General features: G+C 43.1%; 9 protein-coding genes across 9 annotated transcripts; 7 read left to right on the top strand and 2 right to left on the bottom strand.

The window, feature by feature from the left end:
- Positions 1-932: 932 nt before the first annotated feature.
- EAE98_002292 (uncharacterized protein) lies at positions 933-1,759 on the top strand (the record flags this gene model as incomplete). Its single annotated transcript, XM_038949912.1, has 3 exons — positions 933-1,010; positions 1,066-1,084; positions 1,140-1,759. The coding sequence occupies 3 exons, from the start codon at positions 933-935 to the stop codon at positions 1,757-1,759; spliced, it is 717 nt and encodes a 238-aa protein (XP_038813651.1).
- A 518-nt stretch (positions 1,760-2,277) lies between these two features.
- EAE98_002291 (uncharacterized protein) lies at positions 2,278-3,269 on the bottom strand (the record flags this gene model as incomplete). Its single annotated transcript, XM_038949911.1, has 4 exons — positions 2,278-2,678; positions 2,738-2,988; positions 3,038-3,148; positions 3,217-3,269. The coding sequence occupies 4 exons, from the start codon at positions 3,267-3,269 to the stop codon at positions 2,278-2,280; spliced, it is 816 nt and encodes a 271-aa protein (XP_038813650.1).
- Positions 3,270-3,936: 667 nt separating this feature from the next.
- Positions 3,937-5,200, top strand: EAE98_002290 (uncharacterized protein; the record flags this gene model as incomplete). The annotated part of the gene is made up of 3 exons (XM_038949910.1): positions 3,937-4,156; positions 4,231-4,690; positions 4,741-5,200. 3 exons carry the CDS (start codon positions 3,937-3,939, stop codon positions 5,198-5,200), a joined length of 1,140 nt encoding a protein of 379 aa, XP_038813649.1.
- Positions 5,201-6,570: 1,370 nt separating this feature from the next.
- Positions 6,571-8,413, bottom strand: EAE98_002289 (uncharacterized protein; the record flags this gene model as incomplete). The annotated part of the gene is made up of 3 exons (XM_038949909.1): positions 6,571-6,900; positions 6,952-7,304; positions 7,360-8,413. 3 exons carry the CDS (start codon positions 8,411-8,413, stop codon positions 6,571-6,573), a joined length of 1,737 nt encoding a protein of 578 aa, XP_038813648.1.
- A 1,828-nt stretch (positions 8,414-10,241) lies between these two features.
- Positions 10,242-11,065, top strand: EAE98_002288 (uncharacterized protein; the record flags this gene model as incomplete). Its single annotated transcript, XM_038949908.1, has 6 exons — positions 10,242-10,248; positions 10,376-10,393; positions 10,528-10,592; positions 10,642-10,713; positions 10,766-10,867; positions 10,955-11,065. 6 exons carry the CDS (start codon positions 10,242-10,244, stop codon positions 11,063-11,065), a joined length of 375 nt encoding a protein of 124 aa, XP_038813647.1.
- Positions 11,066-11,848: 783 nt separating this feature from the next.
- On the top strand, positions 11,849-12,595 carry EAE98_002287 (uncharacterized protein; the record flags this gene model as incomplete). Its single annotated transcript, XM_038949907.1, has 4 exons — positions 11,849-11,885; positions 11,937-11,952; positions 12,146-12,238; positions 12,295-12,595. The coding sequence occupies 4 exons, from the start codon at positions 11,849-11,851 to the stop codon at positions 12,593-12,595; spliced, it is 447 nt and encodes a 148-aa protein (XP_038813646.1).
- A 1,937-nt stretch (positions 12,596-14,532) lies between these two features.
- EAE98_002286 (uncharacterized protein) lies at positions 14,533-17,867 on the top strand (the record flags this gene model as incomplete). Its single annotated transcript, XM_038949906.1, has 3 exons — positions 14,533-15,402; positions 15,549-15,672; positions 15,721-17,867. 3 exons carry the CDS (start codon positions 14,533-14,535, stop codon positions 17,865-17,867), a joined length of 3,141 nt encoding a protein of 1,046 aa, XP_038813645.1.
- Positions 17,868-21,002: 3,135 nt separating this feature from the next.
- EAE98_002285 (uncharacterized protein) lies at positions 21,003-24,489 on the top strand (the record flags this gene model as incomplete). The annotated part of the gene is made up of 2 exons (XM_038949905.1): positions 21,003-21,301; positions 21,570-24,489. 2 exons carry the CDS (start codon positions 21,003-21,005, stop codon positions 24,487-24,489), a joined length of 3,219 nt encoding a protein of 1,072 aa, XP_038813644.1.
- Positions 24,490-25,354: 865 nt separating this feature from the next.
- EAE98_002284 (uncharacterized protein) lies at positions 25,355-26,817 on the top strand (the record flags this gene model as incomplete). Its single annotated transcript, XM_038949904.1, has 2 exons — positions 25,355-25,729; positions 25,783-26,817. 2 exons carry the CDS (start codon positions 25,355-25,357, stop codon positions 26,815-26,817), a joined length of 1,410 nt encoding a protein of 469 aa, XP_038813643.1.
- Positions 26,818-26,994: the final 177 nt, after the last annotated feature.

The following is a 26,994-nucleotide window of genomic DNA, read 5'->3' as shown; positions in this document are numbered from 1 at the left end:
CAATCAAAGTCGTGTCGATTCCTGGCAAACGCCTCTTCCAAACAGTGCTAGGCTATGTCGGATGTAGTGGTCCGATGCATGACTTCGACATTTGTACAGAGTAATTTGGTGGTTTTCTGGCATGCCCGTTTGCTTCTTCAAGAATCACAACAAGCGACACAGCCAAATTGTCGGGCCTTTCGGGTTTTCCGGGTTGCATAGCAAAGCTTCAGCATGTAAAAATATCTTGATTTGTTAACATTTGCAATGGTTTTCCTGTCGTATGGCCGCCACAACTATTTTCAATTTATATGCAAGTGATGCCGGACTAAGGTTGCGATCCTAGTGGAGTAAGCTGCTTTCAGACTTACCTGCCGTCTAATTTCAGCAGAGCTACTGCACGGATTGGAAGATGTAGTAGTCTCGGTAATTGCATTCATGGCGTCAGGCGGCACAGCTAGCCATGACTTTACTTTAGTCGGTAGCATTCAATATCATGCAAGTCAGCTTCAACAAAACAACCCTGGCTTCAATTGACAGTTATTTCTTGGTAACGATTGCAGCAGTGGCCCCCTTGTGTTGCATCTACACTACACCTTGTAGCCACCCTCATAATTATTGGACAAATCTGGAGTTGATCGACATTGTATGCAGCTGATCAGTTCTCATTACAGGACACTAGAGCTAATTCTTTTATCGTTTATGCGGTTGATGGAAGTAAAAGGGTGCTGTGTATGTAAGAATAAAATCAGGTAACTATGCAGATGCTGGCCTAACTCAGAAGCTTCACATGAAGTTTGATGTCTTCAAGGCAAAGCATTATGATGTATGGTTGCATAGTATCGAGCGTATATAGATGATAAATAGTGCGACTGTTGCCGCGTAAAGGGTGCACGCGAAAATACTTTTGTGGGCCTGCTCTCTTCTTTTTGGCTAAACGCTGCAACATTACCATGGGTTTCGCTGAGAATTCTAAAGAGAGAGACATGATCAAGGTATTATGCCTTCATGGGATCGGAACTAATGCTGAGGTATGCACTATGAGTTCCTGATCATTATATTGGTGATACATCTGACTTACTGCAGGTTTTGGAAGCACAAACAGGTAGGTGTCGCTATTCCAGTGCAGAAAGAGCATTCAACGAACTGATGATTGACAGCTGCTCTAAGGTATGAATTAGGCGATGACTATGAATATGATTTTCTGGAGGGGGCCTATCCATGGCCTGTAGTTCCTGAGATTAGCAGAATATTTGGAGACCATCAAATATATCGTTCTTACTTTGACGAATCAGGAGACAGCCTCAAGGATGCCCTTGACGATCTCGATCAATACGTAACTAGCAACGGCCCGTTTCATGTTGTGATGGGATTCTCCCTTGGGGCCGCATTCGCTGCAACGCTTCTCCTCCGGGATGAGATGCGACGATCCAAATCCGAACCTAATCACTACCACACCCTTGCCAAAGCGGAGCCTCGGTTCAAATGTGCAATTTTCATATGCGGCACTCTCCCACTCGATTTAAATGCACTTGAACACGGGGACATCCAAGCGTTACGAGCTAAGGATGTTCACTCGGTAATCACTGTTCCTACCGTACATTTATGGAGCACAGAGGACGTGATTCACGCAGAGCAGAGCAAAGAACTGGTCCAGATGTGCGAAGAGAGAAGTCGGGTTGAAATCTTACATGCAGGAGGACACAGTGTGCCACACCAGGGTGATGAGTTGAAGGCCGTTGCAGCTATCGTTCACGAAATCGTCAATAGAAATGCCTAATTACAGGTTTTACTGTTTGTAGCTCGAAGTAATTCATGCACGGCTTGTTTTTGCAGAGTGCGTCTGAATAGTATCGGAGTAGTGAGATACATTGTGAAAATCTAGCTAAAACTCGGGTAAGATCTGAGAGGCTACCAGCACACTGGGTCGGGCTAAGTCGGGCCAAGTCTGGCTAAGCCGATTGGCGAGTGTTACTTACTTGGCGCCAGGACCGTTATATTAACGCCACAGGACTACATTTGTGACTATGCCAGGCCGTTGAGATAGGAGGGACACTCCTATCATTTCAAAGTAAGGAACTTTTCAGGCAGTATCAATTGACTGCTCTAGAACTCCGCAACCAGTCGGGCCAATCCCGAACGTATAGAAAGTGCTCAGTATTTAGTTTTTCAAGATGCCATGAGCGCTACCATGCAAGGCCCTTCAAAGAGATTGGTAAGTTACTGACATTGACAGGGAATCTTTTATCCCGTCTTACAATGCTAAATTTGGAATACATGTGGGTGCGCAACCCAGTTTCAAAGCGATTTCTTGCCAACAACAGTCATGCGCGTGAAAGCCCAACAAGAGCCCCGTCTTGTTTCTTTGGCAACTTCTGGTAACAATTCCCTCAATTGCTCGGCCATACCTTCTTTTTTGGTCGTTCTTGCGAATAATTCATGTATGATCATACTGCATTCGTGAAAGGCAAGCTCATGGTACGGTGGCGCTATCTTAACATCAGAGGTGATATCCACCAAGCCAATCTCCTTGTAAAGCGCTGGAAGATTGGGAACCCATGTTGGGCTCAACCTTGCATCTTGCCCTTGCGAAACTTTGAGCAGTCGGTTCATTGCGTTGGTAGGATTCTCCGACTTTGTTTTCTCTATGCGAAAGGACGCTACATCTGGCTCTGCCCATTGGAGATAGCCGCCAGGTTCTGAAACAAAGACGTACCTGTCAGCAGCAATAAATGATTTGGAATGAAAATCAACTAACTAATCATTTTGACGAGATTTCCAAGGACGTGTGAAATCTCATGGTTTTGCAACACAAAAAGAAAGTTCCGAATGTGGACAATATCGTAAACTCCAATAAGCTCTTCTGGTATGTCTGTCTTCACATCCCACTGACGAAGTGTCAAGTTAGAAGGAAGCCACTCTGATGGAGGGGTTGCGTCGAATGATACATCTAAGCCATCCAGCTGTACAGACTCAGGAAGCGATTTGGCCAAGTCAGTGAGCCAGATGCTGGTCGGATTAACTTGAGAACTTTTCAAATGTAAAGGCGAGTACGAACCCTGTGCCGGTACCCACATCTGCTATTCTTAAGTTCGGATTCTCAGTGGAAATTTTGGGGTGAACAAGATACCCAAACAGTTGTATCCAAAGATGGTGTTGCAAATTGATTCTACGAAGTACGTTAGTCAATTGTAACAAAACACCCAGGAGTAAAAAGATCATGAAACTTGTGATTACCGATTATTATCAAGATAATCGCGAGTGAGGACATATTCAGGAGGGGAGCTCATTCTGGCAATTGTAGATGTTGACGCTGGCAATCTGAATTTGGGCAAGAATCGTGTCTTGAAAGCAGTAGATGGTGTCTTGTCTGGGGTTTGCAAGTTTTACGATTCCCAACTTATTCACCCCTACTTTATATACTTATTGCTACCTATCTATGTGAGCCAATTAGAGCATTGTGTAAAGTTGGTTTACCAAACACTTACCAACCTGTGCCTCGTTTGAACTACGTCAGCCAACGGGCTGACCAACGTAACATTATGTTTTACCGTCGTAGCTTATCCTGTAAGCTGATGTTTTCGAAAAAAATGAAATAGGAAATCTTCATGGCGATCGAACAGGCGGATTTGTCTAGGAACACGCACCAATACATCAACTGCGTGTCTAAAATGCTACCTTCTAGGTTGAGGCATTGAAAAACACATACTGACATGGGAAGTCTTACTACGCCCTCTCACTACAGAAATGGAGTTGAAGAAATTTTCCCTGATCAACACAATGTGTCGAACTCGCCTGTACATCATAACTTAGTTTACTCGTTATAATTAGTCAAATTGACCACTCACCCAAGATCATCTGACAATAAAAATCTACCGCATTACAGTATCTTCCACGTTAAATTCTTTCAAATTGTTAAAGCTCGAACAATAGTAGGTTATACTTTCGGCGGGCACGATGGCATCTACATCTCTGAACTCATTACCTGATGGCATCGACCCCTCTTATGGAGGGCTGAAGCTTACTATCTTCACTTGCATCCTATTGGTTGTCGTGTCTCTTTGTGTCTCTCTTCGATTTTATACTCGACGGTTAGTAAAAGCACCTTGGGCATTGGATGATGTCTTGGTATTTGCAGCTCTTGTATTTCAAACTGCCTTGGCTGCTATATTGTTCGGTAAGCAACAAACTATCAAACATATCTTGAATATAGATCAAATAACATGACAAATTGCTAAAATGTTACGACAGACGCATTGAGAACTGCTGGATTGGGTTACCATACATCCTATCTCGAATTTACGGCTCCTTGGAAGGTGCAAAGATGGGGAAAGGAACTTTTTGCTGGGACGGTAGTGTATCTACTTTGCGCTACAGCCCCAAAATACGCAATTTTGCTCCTATATAAACGCCTGTTTATCATAAATAAGGTTCGGATATGTGTTTATGCGTTGATGGCAACGTTGGTTGTTTACACGATAGTGATGATTGTAGTGGCACTTGCAGCCTGCAGGCCATTTGCGGCAAACTTCGACCCTACAATACCTGGCGCTAAATGTATCAACAAGGAGGATTTGTACCGATGGGGTCCAATCGTAAATATTGCCACTGATATTGCCATGCTTATACTACCGATGCCTATAATATGGAACTTGCACACCACCCGTCGCTTGAAATTGGGATTGACTCTCACATTCCTGACGGGGAGTCTGTAAGTTTAAGCTCCAAAGATCTCACATGGGCTAGCTAATCAGCTGTAAGGGGCCTCATCATCTCGATCATACGTATTCCGATATTCTTCCAAGCAAACTCATTCACAGATGGAACATACACCGGCGCGGAGTTAATGATATGGACTCAACTAGAGACGGCGTGCTATTTGATTTCCGCGTGCCTAATGACACTACGCCCATTACTTGAGAAAGTTGGACATTCAAGAATTGTACAAACAATCAAAGGCAGCCGACCTGGAGAAGCTGCACGTGGAGTCTTCAATTCACCCAAGCCTAGCGATGGCAGGAGCGGAGAAAACAAAGCGTTTGATCTAAAGTTACAATCCCTGCAACCATCCCATCAGGTTAGGATCCATGCTCAAGGATTTCATCGTCTGAACAACAGTGCGGTGGATATTGAAAGCAACGAGATACTGGTTCGAACCGACGTAATGCAGAGAGATGAAAGTACGCATGGATCTATAACACAGAGTTCATTCAATGGCTGAGCAGGCTTTTGTACAGCTTGGTCTAAAAAGAAGTAATGATTGAGTTGGATCAAAATATGTCACTGCCCTCTACAGTGGCAGGACATATTCATACGCAGATGGACATGCTGTCAAGTAGATCAAAATCCAAAATCCTAGATTACAAATTCAAGAAGTTTTCTTTACCCAATAACTCTTCTACTGCTACACGAAAATGTAATCCCTCCTCAACCCTCTCATCTCCCTGCATTACACCTTCACTCTGAGCTTCCTCAAATCCTTTCTGCACCCTCCACTGCCACCAGAAAACTACTTTTACTCGATGGAACAACCTACACCTACACACAATTATTATCTCCTTGGCTATTTCCCCATTCCAAAAAGAATCTATATTTGAGCTTAGTTACAAATAATTATTTGAAAGTGCCCTTATGATTTTTTCAGAGAAAAGTATCAACTTGAATTTGCAACTATCAATTTCACATCTATGATGCAGGATCTACTTGGACCCTAGCAACAGATAGTTTTCCACCACACCAGATCCATTATGCACATCACTTGAGTAGCAAAATGTAACAATATTTCCAAACATCTTACCCCAGGTGCCTTCCGAGGTGTGAATTACGCATCCCTATGACAAAAAAAGTCTTGTGAAATTACAAGAAGTATCCAATGTGTATTATACATGGCACTTGCCATCCATCTAAGCAAGATGCAACCTCCTGTAGACACCACTAGCAGATATTGTCTGAGCATTTAGCACTGTCCTCTCCCACTACGCTTGATTCTGACAGGCTCGAGATCACATTTGCATGTACATTCACATAACTCACAAGAAACTGGCCGCATAATTTATTTACTGATATTATTCATCTTATCTGTTTTCTGTCCATTTGTATGCATGACCAACCACCCATCCCCATACGAGAAGACGTAAAACCCACCTAATCTCTGTCCGCCAGAGGCAGTCAAGTGAAGGGAGCAATTCTTACCAAGGTACCACCCACCACCCAGCTCTGTAGCCAGCCATGAAACCATAGTGCAGCAGGCGCTCAGGGTATTAAAAGAGATCTTTTACAAGACATACTGTGATGTATGCAAACAACCAATCAATCCATAAAAACAAGGTATCCCATGTGAAGACTCAGGTTAACAGGTATAAAAATCATACTTTTTATATGATATGATATGATAAGCCTGCCAACCCTTTCACAAATCAACCAACCAACCAAATATCGCTCGCTGCGTGTCATGCCATGCTTCTCTTCGCTTTCCAATCCATCAAATAGATTGAGAGATAGATGAGACACCCATTAGCGTGAAATTCATCATGCCATGATGTCTATATCAAAATCTTTAGTGTTCCTTCCATCCTATATGGCCCCTAACCATCATAGCTCTTCTTCGTCGACATCCTTCATTGCCGGCTCTGGGAGGGGAGTCTGCGCAGCTTCGGCTGCTGCTACGATGTCGAGATTACTCGAAAATCCTGCCAGTCGTTTATCTAGAGACTCATCACCGAGGAGGCTAGCTCTATGTTTCTTCATGGGACTACCAACAAAGTTGTCGTCTGCGAGGCTCTTTCCGAACACATTGTTTGGTAAAGTTAGACCATTATTGTCTCCATCTGTGGCGGGAGTAGCATTGCCAGATGTATTGCTGGCTGAGTTAGGTGATCTGCCCAAGTTATTCAAATTTCCAGCGGAATATTGGCGTTTTAACTTCAATCAGTATTAGCATACTTTCTTACAAGTACAATGTGATTAATATACCTTGATTCGTCCAACCCCATCTGCTAATTCTCCCTGAAACTTTGCATCTTCGGTACTCAAAGTCTTATTTGGATCGTCCTTATCATCCACTTCTTCCATCTTTACTCCATTATCGTCATCGTCTTCATCGTCGCTGTCTTCCATCATACCGGCATTTCCATTAGTCTTCTTTTTAGATTTGCTGCGCTTTGCGGAGGTGTCGTTATCTCTAAAGGCGGAAAATCCAACGGTTCCAGTATTACTCAATTTGCCAATATTTCCGAAATCTAACTGTGTTGACCTTCGTTTCGCAGCACTGCTGGATATCTTTTCCTGCTTTGAATTTGGTAGAATGCCCATCTTTTGCAATTGACCTGTGGTGACATGTTAGAGAGTGGTATTGTGACAGAAAACGGAAATAAAGCTTACGTTGACCTCGATAGAAGAATGTAAAGACCGCGAAAGGCTTATCGGGCCCGTCTATTCCAGTGACAGTTTGTGTGCTAATAGATTTTGGATCCAATGTCTTAGGCTTTGCAAAACTTGTGGTGTGATCAACATCCCCCTCTCCTCCTTCTCCATTGCCTTTCTCTCCTTCTTCATCATCATCATGAGCATCAAATTGTGGAGAGTATTCGCCGCGTTTAATTTCTCCAGATGCGAGTACCCGAAACATAGCAACCTTGATTTGTCCTGCAGCTTCCGGTAAAGCATCATCGTCGTCCGAGTCTGAGCTAAAACTTTCGTCATCTGAAACGGTCTCGACCGGCGATTGGTCATCTGCTCCGTATCGTAGAACCTCTCGTGCCGTGGATCTCTTTCTTGGTGTCATCATGTCTGCGAGTTCATCATCACTGCCAAGTTCGTCCTTTCTGCGCCTACGACGCTTCTCAAACTTTTGTCGACGCTTTTCGATTCTTGCAGCGGCATCTTGTCCGTCAAGATCAAGTCCGTTCAACCATCGCTCTAGACCAACCTCGCGGAACAAGAACTCTCGCTCAGCCAGTCCTCCTCCTTCCGAGTCTGGAACCTGAACCCATCGAGAATTTACCCATGTCTCTTCGCTTGGTCGTAAAAGAGTGGCCACTTCTTCCTTTGGTCTGCCATCAAAATAGATATATGCAGCGATTGTTTCATTTTCCGACTTGGTGATTGGTATGTAGGGACCGACTTGACCAGCGAAATTTGTTTTCTCGCCAAAGCCAGGCAAACCAGTGACGGTTTGAGGCTGAGGATAAGGGTTCGCGGGTGTTGCTTTCGGCGTGCTGTAAGGAATGGGAAGACCTGGAGTTAACAACGTAATTGAGATAGCAAACTTTGCGGCTTCAGGTTTATTGGTGGTCGAATCGCGGGGAATTTTGGGTTGAGGGACGGGGATGTATGTGTTAATACGACTGAATCTTGATTGTCGAGTTACTCCATATTCAGGGAGCGGTGATCCTTCAGCATGAACACTGACAGCAATACCTTTGAAGCAAGGCATTTTCACCTCACCGATACAATATGGCAGACGAAGCTGCACAGCCTAATATGTATAACTTATAAGTATTGTGATTTGTATTTGTATTGGTATTGGTCTTGGTCTTGGTATTTGTGTTGAACGTGGGGGATGGATTAAAGTTGAAGAGGCCGAGCTTTTTGGAAAGCTCCGTCCGATTGTAGGTGATAATAAGGATGGGATGAGGAGGCTGAGGGTCTGGAAATGGAAATTGATGGTTGCCTCTTTAGCGTACCTTGTTACTGAAAGCCTTGTGCGTTCGTTGCGTTTGTTTGAATGTTGTGGGTGGAATTGGGAGTACAAGCAAGCCAAAGCCAATTGTCGTCGTAGTATTTGGAGTCGGGCTAGAAACTCCTTGACTTTTCCTCGAGTTGCAACTTGGTGCGATTGTATGTCTTTGAAGGGTAAGGGTGAGTTTGAGTTTGCGTATGATGAGTATGAGGTTGAGTATGGTAGAATGGCAGAACGGTAGGTCAGTGGTAAGTGGAATTTCATGTACTCAGAAAACAATGAATTCCTCAAGTTTCGCTAGGCTGATGAACAACTGCACAGTGCAGACCAACAACAAGTCAAAAGGACTTATCGAACCAAAAGAAGAGGGGCAGAAATATGACTTTTACCAACAATACCATGTCATGTAAGAGCATCAAGTCACCAGTGGTCATCACGAAAGTATTGATGTGTTGGAGGGAAGACAATAATACCATACTACTACGACGTAAATCACACCGCTTCATCATTTTGGACATGGAAGAATCTTCAAACGGAATATTGTTTCTCAAAGGTGGTCTGGCTTGTGGTCTGGCTTGTGGTCATAGTGAATCACTTCAGTTCAATTCAAGTCCCGTGAACATTCATTTGGATGCGAGTTTCCCGAGGTTCTTTCAGACAAAACTTGAGCCAAAGATTTATTATTGCTATGTATAAAATGGAACATATTGAAAGATTAAAAGATTTCATGAGAATTCCTGAAATGACCAAAATCGCCTTGATATCACGCCCTGGTGATTGATTCAATATCACGAACGAATCGTCCATATTTACCATGACCCCGCGTCGGTCTACCATGGCTTGCTGGGTTGAGCTCTATACATATGCTACGATATGCGGCAGTCTGAATTATTCTCAATGTTGAAAATCCCTAAAAACCTTGATAATTGTTAGCTAAATCCTTGTGTGAAGATTTCTGCAACGATAATGATGAAGGGCATTTGATTGATAGAGTCAGACTGTTGAGCTTGATATATTGATTGAATCGACATGGTTATTCAGAAGGCCGTTCTTAATGGAAGGTTTTGTCATCATACAAAAAATGCTAGGAAGTGTGTGCATGCGGCAGAGCAAAAGAAATCCATAAACATACCATGAGGATTAAACGCTGTTGAGAGCGGCTGTTGTAAGTAATTCGATCAATTCAAAAAGATAATCAAAAAGATAAAATGTCAACATAGAATCGAAGTCATATCCCAAGCCAAATCCATATCAATCAGAGAATGCTCGAGAAATGAAAGACTTTGTATGTGTGGATGGGTTGAAGAAGGTTATGCAGGTAAGAAGGTTGCAAAGAAGCATTGAATGGATTTAAAGGGAAGGGAAAGGATAAATTTTCGAGCTATTTGGCGACGTGACTAAGCTAGATTGGGTAAAGCGTATGACAGCCCAATTGTGGTGTCCACTCTACTGAAGTGTCTGGTATTCAAAATCACCCATAGAAACCCCTCTATAATTTCCCCTCCAAAACAAGCAAACCAACATCACAAAATATCCTTTCGAAATAACTTATTTTAAGAAAGCCTCATAAACTTAGAGCAAGATGGCCGGTAAGTTAATGAGTTCACATTCCGAGTATTTTACAGATAGGGTCTACACGCTCAAAATTTACTTGATGTTATCCATTCGTCAATTTGTCTACCTATCCATGATTCGAGGCTAACTCCTCTTCCACAGACTTCGAAAGTGTCGCAAGTAAGTTTATGACATATTCCATCTCAGATGAAGCACGGAAACTAGCATCGAATCGTCCCGAAATCTGTGTGCGATGATGCATGGCTGTTCGAAACTTCTAGCAGCGGCATGCTGACAAGGCCAACCATTAATAGAGCAATTCACCGAGTACTACTACAACCAGTTCGATGCGGACAGAAAGCAGTTGGCTCCTCTTTACGTCAGTGCCAACATTGCCTCGAAAAGATCTCTTGCTAACAAGCTTTCAGCGTGATAGTTCCATGTTGACTTTTGAGTCCGCTTCCGTCCTTGGAGCCGGTGCCATCGTAGAAAAACTTGGAGTAAGCTTTACTTCCTTCTTATGCAGATCGATACTAAATTAGCCTGGTACAGTCTCTTCCTTTCGAGAAGGTCAAGCACGCAGTCTCAACTCTCGATGCGCAACCATCCGGAGAACACGGTGGAATTTTGATTTTGATTACAGGAGCCTTGTTGGTAAGTCGAAACTTCGATGAGTTGCGCGCAAACCGAAGTCATTGCTATGGCATGGTTCATATCAGATGCTGACAAAAAATCTTTCAGGTCGATGAGGAGCAAAGACCTATGAACTACAGCCAAGCTTTCCAACTCATGCCAGATGGAGCTGGAAGTTATTTCATTTTCAACGATGTCTTCAAGTTGGTTTTCGGATAAATCATTAGCTGGGAATGTTGGGTAAATAGGAGGTTGGTGGTTGACAAGAGGAAATGTTGGTCCATTTTGCAAAACTTTATACCAGGCCTTCTATCGAGAAGCAAGGAGAGGCAACGAAGTTATCAAATATAAAACGACATAAAAAGGCACAAGTCGATGATCCTCATATTTTCCCCTCCATAACGTATGCATTTGCCGATCAAAATATATGTGGAGAGATAGATATCGTAACCCTCCCCTCATATCGTAGTGTTGCACGAGCTTCAATGTTACCTGAGTACGATGAGGAAGAAAATCTCGAAGACAGCGTATTAATTCGCCATATCTTCGTAATCCTTTCTTAGGCAGCTGTATTAAAGGCTCACATTTTCCTTTCGTTCACACTTTCATCTAAAGAATATCTCAATAGGACTCAGCCTCATTCAATCATTTCAGCCTTTGTGTTTCTTCTTAAGGACTAGCGCCATACGCAGCTTCTCGAATTCACAGAACACGAAACAAGTACTCCGTAAACTCGTAGGAATCAATTTATTTTCAAATTTGAGACCCATACAACTCTTTAAACCGTTTCCCCCATCAAAGCTCAAGCGAAATAACTCCGACATTCTCTTGCGAGTTTACTGTATCTTGAAACGATTTATGTGTTCGCAAAGAAACGAAAACAAACATTGAAGAACTCACGAACTATTGTACGGCTCTCCACATCATCTTGAACTTCACCCATACATACCCATACATCGACCCATTTAAACATTCATCAGCCAAACCTCGAATAAAGCAATCATGACTATCGCAGAGGAGTTCGCAACGCGCAATTTCAGTATGGATTACTTCCTGGAGCTTGTATAACTTTGGCTAATTGCGCTTCTAGGTATTTACGGTCAATGGTAAGAACATGCGACTCTTCCGAGCTCTCCATCAATCCCACTCAAGCCATTACATCATGAAGCATTATCGAATATGCATGTCAAATGTTGACGCAGCACATACCCTTCTTCCTCGGATGTGCTGGAAGTTAGATGATGAACATTTGAGGATTGTGGAACAAAATCTTGAATTGGGTCTGACAGAATGATACAGGACTGGAGTTGTATGCATACTTCTATGCTTTGCCCTAGGGATTGCCAACCTCTTCCACATAAGCTTGCTTATCATCTTTAGTGCGCTATGCCTGTGAGTTTCAATTTCCCTATCTACTTCATGTGTCAAAATTAACAACTTCATTCTAGTGTGAGCTCTTTCCTCATCATCTTCATTGAGATTCCATTGCTTCTTCGAATTTGCCCCACGTCCTCGACCTTCGACACCTTCATGCGCCGATTCACAACCAATTATATGCGCGCTGCTATCTACATGGGAATGGCTATTGTTCAATGGCTCAGCATCATCATTGCAGCATCAAGTCTCATCGCTGCCGCTGTCCTTCTCACCATCGCAGCTGGTTTCTACGCATTGGCTGGTCTTAAGGGACAAGGATTTGTGGGAAGCAAAACACTTGGTGGTCAAGGTGTCGCGCAAATGATCCTATAAACCCAGAACATCGGTAAAGAAAAGAAGTGAATGGGAACAAGTGGTTCAAGTTTGAGTGGGCGGGTGATGCTTGGTTCATGGAGACGGGGGGTGAAGCGCAACTCTGAGGTTGATTTACGAAACAGAAAATGGGAGAGCATGTGGGTTTGGTGCAAGGCGTCAAGGGTATGGCAGTGCATTGAGTATGGCTGTTTGTTTCCATGTTTGATTTTTTCAGCCCAGAAAAATCGGGAATTTCTTGAGGCTTCAGATTCCCTCATCTTGCGGGTGTACTTTTATACCTTCCATTTCTGATTTTCAAGACCAAAGCATCTCAGTGTATCTGGAATGCATCCTGTTCGTATATGCTTTTTTTTTCGTGTGGAGTTAGTCAGGAGATAATTAGGTATGGAATTCAATGGAACATGAGTTATGAAGCCTTTCCATGGAACTGTATTGAATGTTTAGTATAGTGAAATGATATGAGCTTGTGGTCAAATGTGAAATCAGTATTGTAGGATACTAGATATGCCTTCCGCAGCAGTGTGACAATATTGAAGCTTTGTGTCACCATTACGGGATGTCATAATCAGGTATAGATCACGAGCTATTGTGAGGATCTGAATGACTTATGTCAGGCGGATGTGATATGCTTGTGATACGTATCGTTTTGACATGTGAGGCATTCGGAGGATGTGATGTTAATTGAATATGAGAGCTTAGGAGGGAGTTTTGGAGATGGGAATGTAAAGAGGATAAGATAATGGAGTGAAGGTATGGGGATAGAATTTCTGGTGATTCAAAATGAAGGGTGTGGTAAATCCCGGTGAGTACCTAGCAGTATTTTGGGGCTTAGAAGCTCAGAAGCTCCGGGTGAGCGAGCTGGTCGTACCGCACTTGTCATGAACCCCTCATATTCACCGGAACAATAATTCTTCCATCTTTTCATCACTGCATCCAATCATATCATCAAATACCAGCCATAAGCCATTCAAATCGGTTTGTAAATATGAATACAAATGGAAAGTTGACGATTGGCTATGGCTTGGTGGGGCGTTGAAATCAGTACGAGTAGATACTAGGTAGATGGAGTTGTGTCTCACCAAAACCCCACCTATGATATCCTCCCTCCCGTGTCTGGACTTTGGTTTGAAGCATCGGTGAAGTGGTAAAGTACAACGAGGTTTTGGAGATAAGGATACATATGTACGTAGGTACACTTTGGAAGAGAATCATATGTGTATATGTAGGTATATATCAATATAATGTTGAAGTGAAGTGAAGTGAAGTTGTGCTTTTAGAAACTACCAATACAATGAGAAGATCTGAATGGTTTTTTGATTTACTAGTAACGATGACGATTTCTTAGACGTATTGCTTGGGGTAACATATCCTCCCAGAATCCTTGCTTAGCGTTCAAGCCGGACAATATCAAAGAACGCAAATAAACCAACTTCATGTCAACCTGTAAATCTTGATACTTGACACCCCTCAATTCAAACATATCAGCTTCGATGATTGAACTTTAAGTTTTGATTGTCTTCAATTATTTGCACTTTGGTAGGTTTCCCCATTGTCAACTACCCCCATCGAGTCGTTTATTCGCAGATTGTACAGAAAGCGTCGAAGCCGTCATGTCTACTACTGTCTCACCTCAGTTTGAAGTCTACGGCGACGACTTCGAGTTTCAATTGGCAACATTTGGTTGTGCTGTACAACATGCCACTTGAGTCTCTCAATACTCCGCAAGGAGAGTCTACCCTTTTGCTTTCAAAGCGTACTACAATTCACGATTCGCTTGATGATTTGACCTTGCTTATTTAACATCTTGTTGGCTGATGTTTAATCCAGTCAACTATCACTCTTTTGGATAGCACACAACGGGTCCTAACATAAACAAGAAATCTAGGCCGTTATATTTCCCATCGATTTCCACAACCTCTATACAATTAACAAATATGTCGACGGCGACCCCACAAGTACCTCCCAGACCTAATAAGTCCCAGGAGCAGGGAAACACCTCTTCTGGTGCTCCCTCTCTTGGTAGCAACATACCACAAATCCCTCCAAGACCTGCCAATAGACGTGCCGATCGCTCCGTCTCCCCTGCTCGTGAGAGCTTTGCGCGATCACCTCTCAATGATATGCCTATTCAACAAAATCATGGAAAGTCCTCCTTGTACGCCATGAACAGTGCCAATAGCTCAACAACAGAGCTCGAGGTCCCGCACCGTCCATCGAGTGTAGCTCTGCCTTCCATCGGCCAAGAGGGCAATGAATACGCGGAGGTTTTTGGAGCCTCGGAGGATCTCAGTTCATCGCCAACTCAAACAAGGAATGTTGCGAATGATTTAAAGCTTCACGCTCCTAAGCCTTCTCATCCCGAGTCCAGTGCTAAGCAGAGGGTATCTGCGGTCACTCGTACCGATTCTGGTCAAGCTGCTGCATATGGCCTAGGCAGAGCTGGAAATGATAGAGATCCTAGTTCTCGATCTTTGAAGAACAAATCGAGCTTTGCTAGCAACGCTTCCGCCATCGAGCGTCCCCCATCGAGTACCGGTCATGAGGATGAGCATGGCATTCCTGAGATTGGTCAACAAGTTCCAATGTATCCAAATGCAGGAGACGTTCAAGCACCATCTCCATCCCCATACTCAACTCCTTATACTCCTGGTATTGGCTTCCACAACGATGGATCAAAGCGTCATCATGAGCGTAAAATAAGCGGTCGTGGAGCAGACATTCCACCAGGAAGTTATGGTCTTCACGGACATGGCATTATTCCACACGATCGCTTTGAAAAGGCTTATTATGAAAAGCACCCCGAGGTAAGTTTACAAGTGAATACAGTTTGATTGCATGAAGTCTAGTTGCATGGACAAATTAAGATTACATAAGTATTTTGTATTACTTAAGTGATAGTATCATCAAATAATACATGCCATTTTGAGTTACATTCTAATCATATTTACAGCTTTACAAGAAAGAAACTGCTTCTTATCACGGACCTCTCGGCGAAGGCAGAGCAGAATGGGCTATGAGCAGTGACGACTTGAACAGAATTGTTAGAGACACTGCTAGCAGAGGTGCTGGTCTTGGTAAGGTTTACGAATGTGCTATCCCCATATGATTCTAATCATGAATAGGCACATCTCCAGCAGTGATGAGTACTCCTAGCGAGCAAATAGGATTTCAGGCTTCTGAAGAATATGCATCTCGCATGTCCTCCCCTCGCCCACAATCTAGTGGACAACAATCCACTGGATACAACGTTGCGCATTCTAATGCATCTCAAACGCATGTTGATTCGCCCTTGAAGAAAGAAAGCTTTCCTCTTGACGGTTCGAAGAAAGCCGAGTTTGAGGGTGCCTTGTCAAAAAGTCTTGATGATAAGTCTGAACGTGGCTACGAGAGTGAAGCGGACCCTGAAGATACCATTCACGTTGATACCCCTAGTCGTCGTTCTAGTAGAATTTTCGATCCGGCGAATGAATCAAGACCATATTCGGCGGCTGGTGGAGATGACGATGAGCTTCGTGAAGAACATGGATACAGCGCTCCCATTCTTGCTTCTGATGAGGTTTCAAAAGAGAATTTTGGATACGAGCTACAACCTGCTGTTTCTCCATCATTTGAGCGCAGAAATATCTATGATGATCTAGGATACAGCAGTACTCCTGGAAGCAAACAAACCAGTCGACCTGGAAGTATACATACACCTGCAGTGCGAGCAACGGAATCGGCTCCAGTGGAAGAGGTACATGAATATGAGCCTCTATTCCCAGATGATGAAAAGTTAGGGGCCGAGGAAAAGCCCGAGACTGCAGCTGATCGTCTGAAACGCCCGGAGGTTCAAAAACGTAAATTCCCAAGTCAAGACGTGTGGGAAGACACGCCCAACAGCTTGCAATACACTGCAACAGTGTCCACACCCCAGCTTCCAGATCCGGATGAAGATAATGAAGATGCTCACAAACGATCAAAGGAGACTCCGGAGCAAGCATTTGCCCGACGACAGGAGGAATTGGCCGAGAGAGAAAATTCAAGCACGGATAGTTTCTTGCACCCTCAAAAGAAAGTGTGGTCTCATAAACCACACCTTGCTGCAGAAACCCGACCAAAGAATCTTCAGCAGCGCTTCCCAAGTAGAGATGTCTGGGAAGATACTCCAGACAGTCTTCAATTACAGACAACTGTTTCAACGCCCCAGACCCCGGAGGTAGATCCCATCATGAGTCCATTGGATGAAAGACCCACCACTGGTGCTGTCGTATTTCATCAAGAGAAGGCAGCAGCCGGCTTTGGACTTGCGCAAGATGAAGGTCGCGCTACGACTGGTATCGCGATGACCAAACCAAGTATCCCTGCTCGACCCGTTAGATCAAATTCGCCTGATAAAGCCCAGCCAGTCATTCCTGATCGCCCCGGACAAAAGTCGAAGCAAGATGAAGCGGCTCCTCCTCTGCCATTAAAGTCCAAGCCACAAATTCCAGCTCGTCCAGCGAAGCCTTCTACACGTGAATCGTCTGAGAACATTCCATTAACAACAGTCCTTTCGAATTCATCCGCTAAATCGATAGGCTCTGATAATGGCGCTCCTGCCACTGTAAAGCCAAAGCCGCCTGTCCCTTCAAGACCGGTTGGTGGTAAGATTGCTGCTCTACAGGGTGGTTTCCTCGCAGATCTTAATTCACGCTTGAAACTCGGACCACAGGCTCCAAAGAAGGAGGAGCCTAAGCCAGAGGAAAAGGTTGAGGAGAAAGAAAAGGTTCCTCTATCAGATGCGAGAAAGGGTAGAGCCAGAGGTCCTGCCCGCAGAGCACCTGCTAAAAGTCCTGCCCCTGTCTCAGCGGCCTCTCAAGAGTCTTCTGCTGTCACTTTGGCAAGCTCAGTACCCTCCACATTGTGGTACATTGATTCCGACGAGGTCTTGCACGTAGAATCAAAGACAGACCCCAAATCAGAGGAATCAGAGGAAGTCGCTACATCCACCACAAAAGCAACTGAATCTTCAACTCCAACTCTTGCAACAAACATTGCTGGAGAGAGTCTCCATGATTCTACGGAAATCGCAACTGGTGCTGAGAAGAGTGCTTCCCCTCCTTCGGCCGAAAAGGATATCCAATCTGAACAAAGAGAGGAGATCAAAAAGGAAGAAATTCTTGCTGATGCTCATGCCAATGATGTTGTACCGGAGAAATTGAGTGATTTGCCTCCTGTTAAAGATGATGCTGGGGAGAGCATAACAGAACCTGAAGCGCAAGCTGAAGCTGAAACTGTGGCTGAGAATTAAGATGATGTGGATAGAGAGGATATGGGGGTGCATGGTATTCGTAGTTTGCTAGGCAGTTGGGTTATCGGTGAGCTATAAGTCATGATATGCAATGAGAGTACTATTGAGAAATAAAAATCTAGTACTCTACTACTACTACTTCAACGTGTGTTCTAGTCTGGTGATGTTGTGATTGGCTCTTATCTCTAGTGTGAAACCTCGAACCAGTAAATGGTGTGAGATATAGAATCGCAAGGTCCTTACGAACATAATAGTTATGTCATTGTTCTAATCATGGCATGGAACTTGGACCGGTTTTCAAGTAGTTAAGTCATGGTGTGCCTTAGGAGATGTATGAAAAGAAGAAAACGTTATCCATACTATTTATTGTATGACGAGGAAGAAGTTGGGCGGGATGAAAATGAGGAGGGAAAAAGTCCTTGTTAAGTAAAAGAAAGTGGGGAGGTCTGTATTGTGGGATGAGATTAGGAAAGTTAATGGGTTGATGAAGGGTTAGATTCACTTGTATAGGTACTTTGGTGAGTAATAAGCGTTGGCTACCTATGTCTACTATTTACTGTAGATTCTTGGCTTGGTTAGGTATAGGTAGGTAGGTATAGGTAGGTATACAAAGATGATGGATGGATGGGGGTATGGCTTGGTGGGTAGTTGGTGGGTAGGTAGTTGGTTTGGAAAATAGATGGTTGGTTTGATTGGTGAGGTGTTTTTGTGGTGGTGGGTAGAGGAGTGGAGGGGAGTGGAGTGGAGTGGGGTTTGGGGTTTGGGGAGATGGGATTGGGTTAGAGAGGATGGCGTTAGTTTGGAGAGAATGGTGTCGAGGTGTCTAGGTAGGTAGGTAGGTCTCGAAATGGATTGATTAGACTTCTTAAGCTGTGTGTGTGTGTGTATGTAAGTGGTTAAAGCATCCATGCATGTAGAACTTCAGAGCATGGGGTATACTCGGTCACGAGGTTGGTATGGATTGGAAAGTAGGTAGGTAGAAGGTAGGGAAACTGGAGGGATTTAGAGGAGGGAAATAAGGTTTCTGGTATACTGTTTGTTGAATATGGTGATGAGATATGATATGCGAGAATATTCAAATTTTTCTCGGGTAAATCATGGGATATGAAGGGGTGAAATGAAATGGGGGAGTCGAGATCAATGGGTCGGAAATGTTTTTAGTTTTTTTTTTAGGGTTGTTTGGACTCTTGTAAGCTTTGTGTTTGTAAGATGAAATCATAAATCATCATTGGTGAATTGGTGAATTGGAATAGGTAAGAGAATGCGCTAATATACACTACTCTCTAATCGTAGAATAGAATAGGAAATAGATCGGTTAGTTTTCACACCATCTCAATTGCCACAGACATTAGATGTGCAACAAAATGATAGGTTTTGCACGCTAGAGCATGGGATTTGAGACTATGTGGGCTTTGGATAGAACGTGTAAAAGTATGGAGGACTGGCTGGTTACCTACTTAATGATGCGCGTTGGGTATGGTTACCGGACAGGATGACTAGTTGTGATTTATTGGTTTGTATGGTGTCTGGAGGAGGAATCATAGTTTGATGTATTGGATATGCTCTAAGTCTAAGCTGTGCAAGATGTCTATCAGGTGGTTCATTGTCGATTCAATGTCATGAGATGAAGTGCCGGGTGTGAATTGATGTTTCTTCTTAGGGGTGCGAAAACTATGTATATCGGGTTTGGATTTGAATTCGGTACACTAAGAATACAGGAATTGGAATCGTTTTGTATGTATCGGTTGGACAGTTGTTTTTTTGTATCAAGACACGTGTTTATCACTCATGCATCAGGGATTCATACATATATTTGGAGCATTCTCAAATCTGTGTTATTTGTATCAATTAACTTCACGGGCTCTCGCAATAATGAGCCATTTGTAGGGATTTCTGTGATGATGCGGTAGCCTGAAGGCTTGTCCATCGGTAAGTCGTGAGATATAAGTTGCGACAAGTGTCAGTGGTTGGGTATTCGTATAGGCGTAGCTCTATTAGTAAGTCGATCTTCTCCATATCTATCTATCGAGAAGAACAATTCTTGAGATCTTCCTAATTAGTGACTTGGTTAAGATTGGCCTGATCCTTGTGTTTGAACTCTGTAGTGTTCATGTACTAACTGTAGGTTATTGAAGCCCCCACTTAGCTACCCCACTTGGTTATCCAGTACTTCCTACTCGATCTGTCACATAAGCTTTCGAAGCTTGTGGATGTAGAAATTGAGAATGAGGAAGTACTATTGCAAGGCTTGTCGTTATCTGTGTTTAGCTGGTCATGTTCTTCCGACCCAAAATGATTTTTTTTCCTTCTTGTGACTTTCTTAGCGAGAATGTCATACTCTTTGGAGATATCGAAATGGTTAGAGACAAGAAACTACAGAGCCAATATAGTTTAACTTGAAAGTTGTATTACTACCAGTCGGCGATTTATTAGTTACTATCAGAGAGTTTTTGAGTAAGGCTAATGTTGATAATGCTGACCTAAGTTTTTGACTTCCAAGTTTTAGCGAGGTTTTTGATAGCTCGCTAGTTTAGCCCCTTTTAAGCTTTTCAATGCCAAGAGTACGACTACCGGATTGTACTCCCCAGGTTCGAATGAAACTGCTTCGAGGAAGTTGATATAATGAAATTTTGTACTTTGGTAGTTGAGTTTGCGACGTTTAACATATATTAGTGATCTGAAAATGGTACTAAGTTTTTTTGAATTCTGGGCATAGCAATCAATGACAGGATGATCATGACGATAGGTAAGAATGAGCCCATGAACTAGCGGGGATTTGGTCTGGAGAAATTCTTGACAGGTGCAGAGGTTCATTGACTGGGCAGAATTGATGGCTTGGTGTGATTTGGTTATATTTAGTAACATTTAGGGTGAACTAGTCATCTTCGAAGCTTAGCTTTTGTAGTTATGTAGCACGTCATGTATTTTACCAGGTTATAATAAATAGCGTGCTCCCCCCGCCTCCAGAGATCGGAGAATGAAATGCAAGTACATATAAATATTCATCACATCCTTCTCGCGCTTTTATTAATCCTACAAATTCCTCTTGCAGTTTTCTTTATCCCCTCTCTTCTCAAGAAAAGCCTCGGGGTATGTTATAGTTCTTGCTATGCATACAAGCAAAGCTCATAGCTAATGGTCATATTCAGATTGATCGACCGCTTCAACATGATTACACGTGTGTCTCTGCTGCTGCCCTTGGCAGTAGTTTCGCTTCTCCCAGCAATCGCTCTCGGTGCCGACTATGGCGACGAGGTCAATCCCGCTTCCCAATTCAAAACGAAGACGATCCCAGACGGAACAATGCCTCCATTGCCCAACTTTGGGGTGCTCGCAGAGAACCGTTTGAGTTCTTGGGATGATGAGAGCCTTACACTCACTACTAATGTTTTAATACCTGGAAATTTCCTGGCAAGGAAGCACTTGTCAAATGGGTATGTCTTCCTAGCCATCAGTTCTTTAGGGCTTTCAAATTTGAATAGTCTGGAAAGTAGTTCAAAAATGAGAGGATTCATGTTTTAGATCTAATCAACATTCAAATGGTTTGAATTGTCGACGTTATCTCGCACATTGAATTCCTTTATTTTACTGTGGCTTCGTTCAGTCCGATACCCCGAACTATTGTTCAGCCTGAAATTTTCATCATCATCAACGTAGTACTAGTATTATATACCATGGCGTATGCTAATTTTATTGTAATAGATACATTGGGCTTGCCGAGGCCTCACTTGGCCCATTTTTTGAAAGAGACTTCAATCAAACACATCGGAATGGAAAGCAGCCAACGGAACCATGGCCGGAATTCAATCCTCGTCAGAGTTTTGCAGGTATTGTTGGATTCTTCGACCGACAATACAACACGACGGAAACAAATTATCCAGAACTTCTCGATCGAGGTGATGAGAGTGTTATCTCAGGTATACCTCACTTCACTGATATATCTGTCACCGCTGGTGATCAGGTGCTCAATGCTACTGTGGATTTGGCTACCATTAGTAATTTTAGCAGTTCGCTGAATTTGATGAATGCCACTGCAAGTTGGAGTTACACATGGACTCCAAACTTGAATGGCAGTCCAAGCTTTGGGATTGAATATATGGCGTTTATCAGTGCGGCCAGAGTCAACGTCGCGGCTGTTCAGCTTACTGTCACACCATTGAATAACACAACAGAAAAGATCGCTATAACTGATATCTTGGATGGTAGAAGTGCTGTTAGGTCGTTCTTGGGACAAAAGGGCCATGATGATGCTTCTTCTATATATGTTTCGAATCACCCAAATGGTCTTCCAGATGTTTCGGCATGGACATACTCTACGGCAAAATTATCAAACAGCAGCTTGAGCTCCGTCTCACCTAGGTCTATCGTATCTCCTAACAATAATTCTATGACTATTGGACAAGAATGGAATCTCGAGCTACAATCTGGACAACCAATAACCTTTCAAAAATTCGTTGGAATTGCCTCTACAGACAAATTCCCCGACGCACAAACGACAGCAGCTCAAGCATCTGATAATGCAACAAGGGATGGATGGGATGTGCTTTATACTGAGCACACTGCCATCTGGAACCAGCGTATGCAAAGAAAAATAGTTGATTACAGGAACCCTACCACCGGTCGTCTACCAGAGAACGATACTACGGCTGAGGTTGATCAAATCAATGCTGCTGTTAGTCGATACATGATCCTCCAAACGCTCCTTCAAGAAGATGGGAATGATCTGAACGACAATGGTATTAGTGTTGGGGGAATTACTGCTGATCCATACGCTGGTATGACTTTCTGGGATATGGATATTTGGATGTTCCCTGGTATAGCTCTGACTGATCCTGATTATGCTCTTCAAATGATCAAATACCGTGTCAAGATGTATTCTCAGGCCAAAGCCAACGCTCAAGAAGATTATGTACAGGAAAAGTACAAGTTCGATAATGATTCAATCTTGTATTCCTGGACTTCAGGTAGATATGGCAATGCAACTGGAACAGGTCCCACATTAGATTATGAGTATCATATCAATACCGACGTGGCAAAGATGATGTTGGACTACAGAAGAATCACTCGTAATGAGGAATACTTCAGAGAAGAATTATGGCCAGTAGTCGAGAGTGTAGGGCATACTATTGAGGGTGTACTCCAGAAGGATGACCAGGGAAAATGGAACATCTGGAATATGACTGATCCTGATGAATGGACTAACCACGTCAAAAATGGTGCTTTCACTCAGGCATCTTTCTTCCAAATCATGAACTCCATCATTTCCATCAAGGAGGAATATAATGAAACGATTCCACCCACTTGGCTCGACATAGCCGAGAACATTACTATTCCCGTTTCTTCCTCTGGCATTACTCTCGAATACGAAGATATGCCCTCCAACATAACCGTCAAGCAAGCCGATGTAACATTGATGCTCCACCCTCTTTCTCTTCCAGAGTCATCCAAGCCTATAAACTATACACTCGAAAGAAAACAAGCCGACCTTCAATATTACACACAAAAGCAATCGCTCCATGGTCCAGCCATGACATTTGCGATTAATACAATTGCTACATTAAGATACGGACGTTCTGGTTGCTCAGCATCTACCTACAATAAGATGGGTGTATTTTCCAATCTACGCGCACCATGGTTCCTAATGAGTGAACAAGCCAACGATGACACCAACGCAAATGGAGGATACCCACCCGCATTTCCATTTTTGACCGGTCATGGCGGTACGATGCAAATCGCTTTCTATGGATACCTAGGTCTAGATTCTTCGCAAGACGTACTCACTATCCAGCCAACTCTTCCTCCACCCAAACAATATATCACACTTAATGAGTTCACTTGGGCTGGGTATACATTCAGTGCTAGTATGAACAACACTCATACTAACATCACATTTACTGGAGTCTCGCCTTCTTCCTCCAATCCCCAGAACACAACTTCGGTTCCTATGGTTCAAAATCTCCCTGCATCTCGCCATCCACAGTTCCAGTTCATGCTGTCTCTCAATCAGACCCTCACATTAGAAAACGACATGTATTGGCAAGATATCACCACGTCCAATAATCTAATTCAATGTCTTCCAGTTATTGGATCTGACGCTACCGAATTAAATCGCTGGCCAGAGAGTGTCAATGACGGGGACGTAGGAACGAGTTGGCAGCCCGAGAATACTAATGAATCTTCTATCTCTATCGATACAACCTCTGTGGTAGGCGAAAGAATAAAGACAATTAATGTGGTATGGGGACAAAGAATTCCCACTAGCGCTTTTGTCATAATTTTCAACTCTACCAATGCTTCAGAAGGAGAAGAGTTCCTCCTTCCTCTTCCCGATCTTGATTCTCCAGATGTGGCAAATGTTATCGCAATCAGAGATGTTGATGCGCTAGCAGATGCTGTGTCTTCAGAAGATTCTCCAGAAGGTGATGGGGAGGAAAATTCTGGGGATGATGTAAGACTCGAAGAAGGTCACAAAACGACTTACACACTACCCGATGATAGAATGGTGTATATGGGAGATACATCTGTGCTTCAGATTGCAGGGTGCATAGGCACAAGTTGTGGAGTTTTTGGAGATGAGGCAGGGGCTACAGTGGAAGAGTGGGAGATAATCGGCGAAGCTTAGAGTGGTGTTGTGATTTTGGAATTGGGATTGGGATTGGGGGGGGAGTTCGGCGTTTATTACAAATTAGGCCACGCTTTCAAAGCAGTGGGATCTTTAATGTTTATTTTTCAATATTTAATGTTGATTGTTATCTTAATAGATAATGTTTAATAATATTTGGGCTGGTCTAATCATATCTCTTGATTCTGTTGTTTGCAAATACTGGATTATGTACATTGTCCAGCTCAAATTCTAGTGACAAATGAATTAACTTCTGGCCATTGCATACAAGTGATTTCAACCCAGTTAGTACAAGCCCCACCATATTTTGAAGCAGTTCTTTACATCCATAGGCATTGTTATTGCATCGTTCATTCACATCGAGTAAGACGGCGACCATCGATGGCTTGGCGCCCTTTCAAAATAATTTAAAATACGCGGCAAAGAACTCAAATCCGACATCGAGATCGGATGTCTGAATTCCACAATCGTGAATCATTGTGGTAATTCACAGCAAACATAGTTCCATTCCAAAATTCGTTCCAAAGCCATCTACTTCTCTCCCAACCCATCCATCGAATCCCTACCAAACATACAAACATGCAAACGCGATATTTACGTTCATTGGATAATTAGTACTCTGAATTTGATCATTAGACACATTACTTTTTCGAAATCAGGTTCTGAACCTTAGATAGCCCCTTTCTTCCATGCGGCCAGCCGACGGCACGCAATTTTTAGCGGGGCTCATTGGCTGGATGCTAAGTTACACAACATAATCTAAAGACCGACTAAATAGCAAACATCACATCGTGAAGTGTTTTCCTCGGTGTCGAATTGATAAATATTAACTACTGTAGAATCTGATTGCAGCACAGATTTAGCTATGGGTCTCTACACTGGTTTTGACATGGTTCCACGCCTATCTGGAAGGACAGAAGATCAGAAGAGCTGGGAGTGTTTTATTCAAGCCGTCAAAGAACACTACCAAAACGATGATTTAGTTGAAGCAAAACAGAACTGTATCATCGTCAAAGTAGACCGGGATCTTTTTCTTCCATCTGAGGGCCATAAGCTTCTGCGATTCTGTTCGAAAATTTCTGTTCGTCATGCTGAAGGGGTCGAGGACTATCTAGATACGATAACTAGGATTGCAGAGGAACATTTTGGCTCCCGAATTCATACTTGGGAGGAGGAACTCAAACAGGAAGGGTTTTATAGATGGGCCGATGTTTATGATTCACGGAAGTATTTTGAGCAGGTACATCAGTCTTGGTCTGCTTCTCATCAGTTCTATTTTCTAATGAAATTTAGCCGGGTGAACCAAATGCTTCGGCTGTCATTGATTTCAATGTATTCAAGAACCATTCAAAGACTGGAAAGGACTCAAAAATGTTCAGTATCGAACAGGTGCCAGGAAAAGGGAAAGGTCTGATAGCTCGCTTCAATATCGAAAAAGGAAAACGAATACTTTCGGAGAAATCCCTCTTGGAAATCAGAACTACCTTAGCATCAGGAGCATACCTTGAAAGCAATATTTCCCACAAAGTTAAAAAGCTTCCAAAATCAGAGCAACGGCAATTTTTTTCGCTGCAAAACAACATTTGTAAGGGACAACCGTTTTCCGGCATCCTGGTAACCAATGCTATAGGTCGCGGCAATGGCTCTACACTTGTTGATATATATCCTACGATATGCCTCATCAATCACGACTGTCTTCCCAATACGCATACTTACTGGAACCCCAAAACCGAATGCAGAAATGTCCACGCCGTGTGCGCCATCAAAGCTGGAGAAGAAATAACCATTGCATACCGCCCCGGTAAAGGAGAAACGCTCGATGTACGGCGTGCACATCTCAAGAGAGCGTACGCATTTGATTGCACATGTCCTCTTTGCAGTCTCTCTCCAGCCGAGACTCAAGCGAGTGATACTCAACGTACCCATCTTAGATTTCTTAGACATGAACTTCATAAAGAGAAGCGAATGTTTGAACACCCTACAGAAAGTCTAGCAGACTGCCATACCTCTGTTCAGATACTCAAAGAGGAAAATAAGGATAGGGCAAACATGTTGATCTCTGACATCTACTGGGATGCTTTCAATATTAGCATTGCGCAAAGTGATCAAGCGCGAGCGAGCTGTTTCATGGAGAGAGCTTATAGTGAAAAAGTTCTGTGTGAAGGAGAGGATGGCCCAGATGTTCAAAATATGAGAAGATTGATAAAGAAACCGTCCCAATATGAAAGTTTTGCGCTAACAAATAAGTGGCAGACTGGAAAGAAGGAAGTACCAAAGGGACTGAATACTGAAGAGTTTGAAAAGTGGTTGTGGAGAGATGGAATGTAGACTTGTTGTATTACTGTCTGCCTTTTGCTATGTGCTCTTGGAGGTTGTTTGAGTCTGTTATGTTCAGGACATGTAGGAGGAGGGAATAAGAGTTTTGAGTAGTTTACCTATCTTGATACTAAACCATAATAGTGTAATTGAATGACAGGTTTCAACCACTCAATGGAAGGGTTTGCG

The sequence above is a fragment of the Botrytis deweyae genome (genome assembly GCF_014898535.1).
Source record: "Botrytis deweyae strain B1 chromosome Unknown BDEW_004, whole genome shotgun sequence".
Taxonomy (NCBI): Eukaryota; Fungi; Ascomycota; class Leotiomycetes; order Helotiales; family Sclerotiniaceae; genus Botrytis; species Botrytis deweyae.
The sequence above is the reverse complement of the archived record's forward strand: the minus strand, read 5'-3'. Positions and strand labels throughout refer to the sequence as shown.